This window comes from Otolemur garnettii, unplaced genomic scaffold (assembly GCF_000181295.1).
Source record: "Otolemur garnettii isolate 467f Iridium unplaced genomic scaffold, OtoGar3 scaffold00005, whole genome shotgun sequence".
Classification (NCBI taxonomy): Eukaryota; Metazoa; Chordata; class Mammalia; order Primates; family Galagidae; genus Otolemur; species Otolemur garnettii.
In genome coordinates this window covers 37017127-37026816 of record NW_003852400.1, presented here as the reverse complement: position 1 = coordinate 37026816, position 9690 = coordinate 37017127, and the positions used below count along the sequence as shown (strand labels likewise).

General features: G+C 39.6%; 1 protein-coding gene and 1 non-coding gene across 4 annotated transcripts in view; both read right to left on the bottom strand.

Annotated features, from left to right (window-relative positions):
* Positions 1-2287: 2287 nt before the first annotated feature.
* LOC111721972 lies at positions 2288-2390 on the bottom strand. The gene has a single exon (XR_002770948.1). It is a non-coding gene; the product is annotated as a U6 spliceosomal RNA (small nuclear RNA).
* A 5910-nt stretch (positions 2391-8300) lies between these two features.
* The window catches only part of ELOVL7 (ELOVL fatty acid elongase 7), a 26919-nt gene continuing 25529 nt past the window's right edge, over positions 8301-9690 (bottom strand). For 2 of the 3 annotated variants that reach the window (XM_003782739.2, XM_012811809.1), the window contains exon 7: positions 8301-8676. In XM_003782739.2, coding sequence (XP_003782787.1) covers positions 8467-8676 — 210 coding nt within the window. In that variant the 3' untranslated portion in view covers positions 8301-8466. The remainder of the gene's footprint in view (positions 8677-9690) is intronic. The other variant, XM_012811807.1, reaches the window with a different exon arrangement.

Genomic DNA, 9690 nt, shown 5'->3' with positions numbered 1-9690 from the left:
AAAAAAAAAAAAAAAAAAAAAGACTTCTACAGACTTTTAGATTTCTTCTAAAGAAATCTAGTTAATGGGCTCGTTCCTAACCTGTCCATCCCAGCCCCTCTCTGTTCTTTTTTCTTTTATGCCTAATAGGGAAATAAATACAAAAGTGAGATTTAAGTTGATAAAGAAACTTCAGGAACACTGCCACTAAACAAACAGACTTCAAAAGTCAGGTGGAGAGGCTCTGGGGAAAGGGAAAGAGAGGGGGTGGGATCTCTGAGGAGGAGGAGGGCAGGGTGGGTAAGAGGAGAGGAGGGAAAGGCCTGAGGAGAGAGCACACCCTCCTTCTCCCCTACTCCAAAGGATCTGCTCTTTGCCATCAGTGGCACCACTAGAATCAGGTCTGTTCCAGCACTGGAAATGGTCTGAAACAGAGAGCAGTGGTAATGGTAAAGGGTTATCACCAGGCCCGGTGCAATGGCTCACACCTATAATCCTGGCATCTGGGGAGGCTGAGGTGTGAGACTCCCTGAGGGCCAGGAGTTCAAGACCAGTTTGAGCAACATAGTAAGATCCTGTCTGTACCAAAAATAGGGGAAAACATATAACTGAGTGTGGTGGAGCATACCTAAAGTCCCAGCTACTAGAAAGGCTGATGCAGGAGGATCACCTGAGACCAGGATTTTGAGGTTGCAGTGAGCTATGATTGAGAGAGGATACGGGAGAAAGGCGAGGTCTAGGACAACAGGTCTTCTCAAGGAGACCAAAGGATCCTCTCCATGGTGACTCAGCTCTTGGGAATTTGTAAACTTAAATTTCTGGAACTTGGAAATGTACAAGTTCTGTGAAATCCTGTATTCTGTAGGGGCTGGAATAGCATCTCCCGCTTGATTCAAACTGGCCAATGAGAAGGGGACCTGTGGGGTGGAACTTTTTGACTGTCCATAAAAAGAGAAAGACCAAGCCAGTTGGGTAGCAAGGCCATTTGGAATTCTTCTATGCCATAGGTCCCGGCCGGTAAATAAAGCCCTTTCTCTTATAAACGTGGTGTTTGGGTGCTCTTTCTCTCCCTTGGGCCTCGTCTTCCTGCAACATGATAATGCCACTGTACTCTTGCTGGGGTAACAGAGCAAGACCCATTCTAAAAAACAAATGTTGAGGAAGGACTAGGATCTATAGCAAGGTAGGAACAGGTGATGTGTAACAGATGGAGAATTTTAGCAACAATAGCTAAGAGGAAGGGAGCCAGAGAGGAACCTGAATGATTCTTTAAAATTATATAAAATTCTTATGCTATGCGAAAGTGTTCTAAAGATCTATGAAACTCAAATGCTCCCCAAGTCCTTTTACAATGCTAGTGTAACTGATACTAAAACCGATAGACATAGCAAAAGCAGAGGAGAAAGGAGGAACATAAAAACCACGGTTGAACCACTTTTAAGTGTACAGTTTAGTCGTGTTAAGTGATTCATGCAGTTGTGCAACTGATCTCCAGAACACTTTTCATCTTACAAAATTGAAATTCTGCACCCATTCAACACCAATGCCCCCCATCACCGTCCCTCTAATCCCTGATGACCACCACACTACTTTCTCTATGAATTTGATTATGCTAAGTACCTCAGTAATTAGAGTCACACAGCATTTGTCTTTTGGTGACTGGCTTATTCAGTACCATGTCCTCGAGGTTTATCTGTGTTGTAGCATGTGTCAGAATTTTTTTCTTTTTTAAAGCTGAATGGTATTCTGTTGTATGTATTTGTCTACTCTCTCATCCGGTAATAAATGTTTGGGTATCTTCCACCTTTTGGCTATCGTGAATAATGCTGCTATTAACACGAGCATATATCCAAAAGTAGAATTGCTAGATCAAATAGTAATTCTATTTTTAGGTTTTTGAGAGACCACCATACTGCTTCTCATAGGGACTGTACCATTTCACAATTCAACAGGGCACAAGGGTTCTAGTTTCTCCACATCCTCTCCAACACTTATTATTTTCTTTTTGTTGAAATAGTAGTCATCCTGGCACCTGTCTGCCAGCCACGTGCACCAAGGGTGATGGGTTTGAACCCGGCCCTGGCCTGCTAAACAATGACAACTGCAACAACAACAACAACAAAAATAGAGGGCATTGTGGCAGGCGCCTGTCGTCCCAGCTACTTGGGAGGCTGAGGCAAGAGAATCTCTTAAGCCCAAGAATTTGAGGTTGCTATGAGCTGTGACGCCACGGCACTCTACCGAGGGTGACATAGTGGAACTCTGGGGAGAAAAAGTAATAGTAGTCATCCTAATGGGTGTGTGGTTATTTTAATACGAACGCTTCACAAATTTGTGTGTCACCCATAGGAGCAGTGCTAATCTTCTCTGTATCTTCCCAATGTTAGCATATGTGCTGCTGAAGAGAGCATGGTGTGTGGCTATTTTTAAAGTACAAATGTTTATTTCATGTGGAAATTAGAGATATAGAAAACATAAAAATGAACATAAAACCAAAAATGTTTTTAAACATTTTTAAGTGCCACATTTTAAAATAAAAAAAGCAAAAGGCTGCTATGTAAATACAAAAGAGCCCTTGTTAAAAAAAAAAAATACAAACACTTTAATAGACAAGCAGGCAAAGGACAGGCACAGGAAGATTGCAAGAGATAAAACAGAAGTAGCTAATAAACATATAAAAGGCTGGGTGCTGGGTGATGGGGACACAGGAATGGGATTCTGTCTACCTCTCTGATGATCTCAGATGTCCTGAGGGCGAAGGAGTCTCATGCTCCTCCCATAGCAGACAGGTGTCAAGGGCACTTCTTCAGGGACTGTAACTCCAATTGGTTGATCTGTTTAATATAAGAATGGTGGCTGGACAGCCAGAGAAAACATTTTCTTCCCCAAACCAAAAACAATGACATATTGGGAATGCTCCATGGAAGACATGGAAAAGAATGGAGTCCTTAAAAATTTCTGCAAACATGCATGAATACAGTCACATCAGTTACCTACTCAAACTTCACTTCTTAGTGTCTCAGTAATAGAATCTGATTTATTGGAGATAATCGTATACCATCTAGAAAATTAGATGGAAAATTTTCCAGCTTTCCTTGCAGCGAAGGGTGACCATGAGACAGTGTTGACCACTGAGATGCAGGTAGAAGTAGCTGGGACCTCTTTTAGGAGGAAGCAGACCTAGACTCCACCTCATTTGGTACTCTTGGAGGCATATGAAGACATACTCTTTGTGGCACACAGAATATGCAGGCTTTCTCTGTGCCTCAACCCTCCCCAGAGCACTGAGCCATTTGGGATGATGCTTTACAACAGACAGCAACCACAATCTGTTACACCCAACTGCTTCCAACAAGGAGATATTGTGAAACAGTGGCCATGGGGAGCCTCGGGCTCTGTGTAAAGGACTCTTCTCCAGAGCTTCTCATAACCAGATCGATAATCCTGTTCTGATCAAAAATCTTCAGTGACTCTCAGTGAATATTCTTTATTATTTCAGTAACACTACTTAACATCAGGAAAACAGATAATGCAAATCTGTAATAAACTTTTCATCTGACAGCATGTATGCTGCCTTAGTTTTCATAAAATTTTTATGTAGGCCTGCCTTTTAAAAAAGTTTATTTCAGATTAATATGAAGGTACAAAAATTAGATTATAATATTCGCATTTGTTAGGCAAGGTCTCTGTTGTAGTTGTGCCCCCTACCTTGTGCCCATTAGGTGGGAGCACACGGATCCTCCTCTTTCCTGCCCTCTGCTCCTCTTTCAACCCCCTCCCCTTAACTTGAATTGAACTGAGTTTTTCTCCTGTGTCGGGGTGTATTAGCTCATCTACTATAGGCCTGTCTTTTTCTAACTATGCTGCGTACTCCTGAAGGGCAGGGACCATTTCCATTTCTTCTCTCAACACTTAGATCCAGTGAGTGCTCTTAAGTACTGATGGACTGCTGGTGAAAAATCATTTCCATAACTTCCATCATTTTGATTCCTAACTTGGAATTTAAAATAACATCTTATGGAACATTATAATAAACAAAATGCTTTTCAAAATCTGGAAAATTCCAAACTACACAAAAGTAGAGAGAAGAGGATAACAAATTCTTATGAACCAAACCAATTGCTCAACTTTAACGGTCATCAACACCTCCCTTTCGTTTCACTAGAGCGTCTGAAAGTGACAGCCTATTATTTTACATAGACATACTTCAGAGTATTTCTCTCAAGGACAAGGACTTTTAAAATACATCTACAATAATCACACTCCATAATAATAATTTCTTACTATCTTTTAATATTTAGCTCATGTTTAGTTTTATCTAGTTGTTACAAAAATGTCCATTTACGATTGGATCTATTCCAATCAGGATCCAAATGACATTTGGTTAGTATATATTAAGTCTTTTTTCATCTACAAAAGTTCCCTTCTCTGTTTCTTCTTTTAAATGCCATTTATTTAAGAAACATTTGTCCTATAGAATTTCCTACATTCAGGATTTGGCTGATTGTATCATCTTAGTGTCTTTATTTAAGACAAAGTCCCAAACTGTTGCCCTGGGTAGAGTGCCGTGGTGTCACAGCTCACAGCAACCTCAAACTCTTGGGCTTAAGTGATTCTCTTGCCTCCGCCTCCCAAGTAGCTGGGACTACAGGCGCCCGCCATAACACCCAGCTTTTTTTTTTTTTTTTTTTTGCAGTTGTCATCGTTTTTTTAGTTGTCCTGGGCGGGGTTCAAGCCCACCAACTCTACTGGCGCCACCTGTGTCTTCTAACTCTTTCCTCTATCCACTGTATTTCCTATAACTGGTAGTTCAGATATAGAGGATTGATTAGATTTAAGCTTTAAGAAATTTTTTTTGGCAAGAATACTTCGTAGTATTAGAGCACATTAAGAGAAACAATATCTGGTTATTTTACTTTGAGTGACATTAAAGATTGATTCAAGGGTTCAGGTGGTGTTAGTCTAAGTCATTCACTATAAACTTCCCCATCAACATTTCACCTAATTGTTTTAGCAACCAGTGATGATGATTATTGGCTAGAGTGATTATTTCAGTAGGAATGGCAAAACTATTCTTTTATAATTTGATATTCATTTTCATGAAATTATGTACATCTTTTTTTTTGAGACAAGAGTCTCACTTATTAACCCTCAGTAGAGTGCTGTGTTGTCACAGCTCATAGCAACTCCAACTCCTTGGGCTTAAGCGATTCTCATGTCTCAGCCTCCCGAGTAGCTGGGACTACAGGCACCCAATGCAACACCCGGCTATTTTTTTGTTGCAGTTTGACCGGGGCTGGGTTTGAACCCGCCACCCTTGGTATATGGGGCCAGTGCCTTACCCACTGAGCCACAGGCACTGCCTGAAATTATGTACATCTTAAACACACAATGAAAATTCAAATTCCTTCACAGAGCCTTTCCCTGTTTGCAAATGGCAGGACTGTCATCACCCAGCATCTATCATCTGCTGCTCTCTAGCTTCATTTCATCGACCAATCTGTAAGCTCCAGGAGTTCCCAGCTCTACGCTAGGCAACAGGACTCTGATCACAGCCTGTGCGCAACACATATGTAAAATACTTTGATTTGGTGAGTGTTCCAATTAAAAGCCACTTATGCATACAAACACACGCAGCTAGATTCTGAAATGAGATACACACACATATACATGCAATACAACAAATTTATTATATTACACAGAGAAAAACAAACCCACACTTTGACAACATTCACAGAGTTTTCCAGTCTTTAAAAAGTTAACAGAAATAAGGGATAATTGAGAGAATATAGCTCATAATTTTATAATTTATCTAAGAACATAGTACACTCAAAGATTCTATTTAATAAGAATTAAGACTGTAAAATGGCAATGTCCCATAGATATTTAAAAATCTATATTTGTATTTATTTACATTATAGATACAGATCCTCAAGGATTCATAGAGCTTTGTGTAATAAACTAGATTTTATAACTGGGCTTTTTGTTAGGTAAGCAAATCTTTAGGCAATAAAGTCCTGAAAAGTGAGATGAAACCTCAGTAGAAACTCTGAGACCACACAGAATCCTTTTAATAAAATATTGCCCATACAAATTCTATATCCAGTGACATTCACTTTGATCTACTGAGGTTTATATGGAGGATACTCCTGCTAGCTGTGATTTTTTTTTTTTTTGGTAGTATTCTACCTCTCCACTTCTGTTCATATAATTGAGAGGGTGGTTTTATCAAATGTTAGTTCAGAGGCAAGTCAAACATTTTAAAGACTACAGGAAAGTTAAGGAGGTTGTATGATGCAGATCAGAAAGCATATAAGAAATAAATCAGGCTCTCCGGTTTTATCTTTTATTTTTACCTCCTTCCTTTTGGTCTTTACCCCATTTGTAATTTTTTGAAAATTATGTTATGCTGCTGGGCGCAGTGGCTCACACCGGTAATTCTAGCACTCTGGTAGGCCGAGTTGGGTGGGTCTCCTGAGCTCAGGAGTTCGAGACCAGCCTGAGCCAGCGTGAGACCCCATCGCTAAAAAAAGCCCAGCGTTGTGGTGGGCCCTTGGAGTCCCTGCTACTTGAGAGGCTGAAGCAAGGGGATCACTTGAGCCCAAGAGTTTAAGGTTGCTGTGAGCTAGACAGCACTCTACCGAGGGCAACAAAGTGAGACTTTGTCTCAAAAAAAAAAAAAGAGAGAAAGACAATTATGTGCATGTATAATAGTATAATAGCACCTACCACAGGTTCTCATTTTAGCACAGGGTGGATATGAAGATGTAAAACTGAAAAACATTTAAGGAATTCTGAGATCTTTACAGTGAAATAAATTAGAGGAGCTGTTTCTTTCAGCTCTGCTCTCTTGTTCTTTATTCTTCACTAAAAACCATGAAATTCTCTCACTTATCCTCCCTTGTCTTCTCATACTGGAAGCAAGTGAAATCACAAAAGGTCACTTAAAGGCAAATACATGTACATAAATCTGGTCACGGTGAGGATAAAAGGCCATGATATCGAGTAAGACTTAGGTTTTGCTGTACAATAAATATCCCTGCGTGTTACACAATAGCGGGGGGCTGTAAGTACTAATTGTTTAAAGTCTTACAAACATAAGCAGTCTTTTAAATTTGCATAGAAATAAAACAAGAAAAAAAAACTATAGAGAAAAATTCACAAATGTCCAAATATTATTTTTTCCTGGACAAAACTCTATTGACCAGTAGTTTTGCCAACAGAGTAGTTTTCTGACAAGAAAATATTAAGAACAAGAGAATTTTAGAAACTAGGAATTTTAAAGAAACAAAACCTATATTGAGTTCAGTCCTTCATTATATAAGGTATATAGGTCTGAAAAAAAGAAATCCAGGTTGTTAATTAATTTACAATTCCAGAAAATACTTTTTCATGCAATGTATCTACAACACTAACTATATAATCTATAGCTATTATGTAGTCTGTTTTTCTCTCAAAGCAGAACAGCCCTTACTTACATAATGGAATCTTGCCCCAGATAGCGTCTGTGCCACCATTTCCCTCCACTGGCTTCATAAGGCACTCTGACATCTGAAAATTGTGTACAATGGGTTCTCTACAATTATTTATGATTTAGGGTACCTGCAGTGTTCTAATGATATGAACATTTAGGAAGTTAGCCAATATATATCTAAACAAGACAATACTTTAAGCCAAGGCAACGTGAGAAAATATAATAAAACAAATAACAGATCTGTAGATAACCAAACTACACAGTACTTTTTTCATTAACAAATTCACCTCTTTCCAGAGATCAAAGTTAATGATAAAATTGTAATAGTAAAAGCGAAGTGTTTGGTGAACCTATCAAAACAAATCACCTTATTTTCAAAATGATATTAACATTAAGGTTTCACTGAAAGGATTGTTACTTTAAAACAGTGTATACAACCGAAGTGTTTTATGTACCACAAAAGGGAAGTCTTGACAGCAAAACTGGTGGTGGCTACTCAAAAGAGTCAATAAAAATTATCATTAGTGATATGAAATTGACAATTATCAAAAATTCACTGAATGTTCACCTACGTTAGTTCTTTAGAATGGGAACTTAACTCTAGAGTAAATATAGCATCTTCTGAATCTAGTCACAAATGGCAAAGCCAGAGCCCACAGATGGATCTCTGCCCATGCTCAAAATAATATTTTTCATCTATACCAGACTTCCTTGAAGAGTACTGCATTGCTTCACATCTTCCTTTCACTGTAACAAAATGTATTAAACAAAACCTTTAAATGAGGTTGGAAAGCAGCGAAAAAACGTCAGGCTGCTCTAGGCTCTAATCGTCAGAAGACTCTTATCTGGGAGCTTTGGGCTCTCAGATATCAGAAAGCTCAATAACTTATCATAAAAATACAAGCTCTTAGTTTTGAAAAATATACAAAATGCACTGCATAGGTAAGTATCTCTTGATTGTCATGGAAGACGACATATCAGTCTCGGTCATAGATTCATGTTGTACTTTTATTTCAGTGATCTTTGTTTTTGCTGTTTCTGTTTTTCACAGTTTTGGGCAGCCTCTGACCTTTGGTGTAAGCACGGTACCAAAAATGAAGAAAGAGCAGCAGAAAGATGCACCCATAACTCATAATGATGTACAGAAAGACTGGGAACTGGTACTTGCAATCCTCCATGAAAAAGAATTGGCCTATGTGGATGGTGACAATAACAAACTGGACCTAAAAGATGAAAAAGTGAAAAAAAATTGTTCAGATATGAACAGTTACAATTCTTGCCGACTTACGTTTACACACTCCCCAAGTGCGTGGAGGGCATGGAGTTGGGCAGGGAAATTCATGTTTAAATCTAACCTCCCTGGAAGTGGGTGGTTCTGTGCTAAAATCCAGATGGGAATCTGGAACCACTGTTCAGGCCTGCCCAACTGCAAAACTGCAGGGGGCGCTATTCCAATGTCTCGGGAGCTGTGCGCGCAGAAACCTTTCTGCTACTCAGAGAACCAACAGAGTAAGTTTTCGTGTGTGTTTGTTTTTATTTATTTTTTTACAACAAGTTGTCTTTGGAAGTCTCTAACTTGAGTCCTGGACGATGATGAAATGAATATCTCACGGTCTAATTTTCCAGGATGGTTTCAATTTCAAATATTTTGCCCTATTGTTAGATCACATATCTCAATTTTTAGAAAATGAAAATACTCTAATTAGAGCCACTCTAATTTTGTAGGAGCCAAAGCAGTCCTGACTCCTCATTCCTGCCACTAGTCCTCCACTGACTGTCATAGATTAAAATGGTGTCTCAGCTAACAACTGAGGCAGAGAATCTGCAAGAAGTGGAAGAGCACCAGGGCCCTCCTCACGGTTCTCCAGGGCTCTGGGAACCAGAACACGGTCCTAACAGGGGCGCTTTCTAGGCTAATGTTCAGATTTTTAGGTTACCAATTTTTCCTGCTTAAAAGGCAATACGTGTTCTATGGAAGTTTTAAAAAAGTAAAACTCTGTAAAGAAATAATTCTCCGGCTCGGAGCCTGTGGCTCAAGTGGCTAAGGCGCCAGCCACATACACCTAAGGTGACAGGTATGAATCCAGCCCGGGCGCCAAAACAACAGTGACAGCTGCAACCAAAAAAAGAAATAGCCAGGTGTTGTGGCGGGTGCCTGTGGTCCCAGCTACTTGGGAGGCTGAGGCAGGAGACTCGCTTGAGCCCAGGAGTTGGAGGTTTCTGTGAGCTGTGATGCC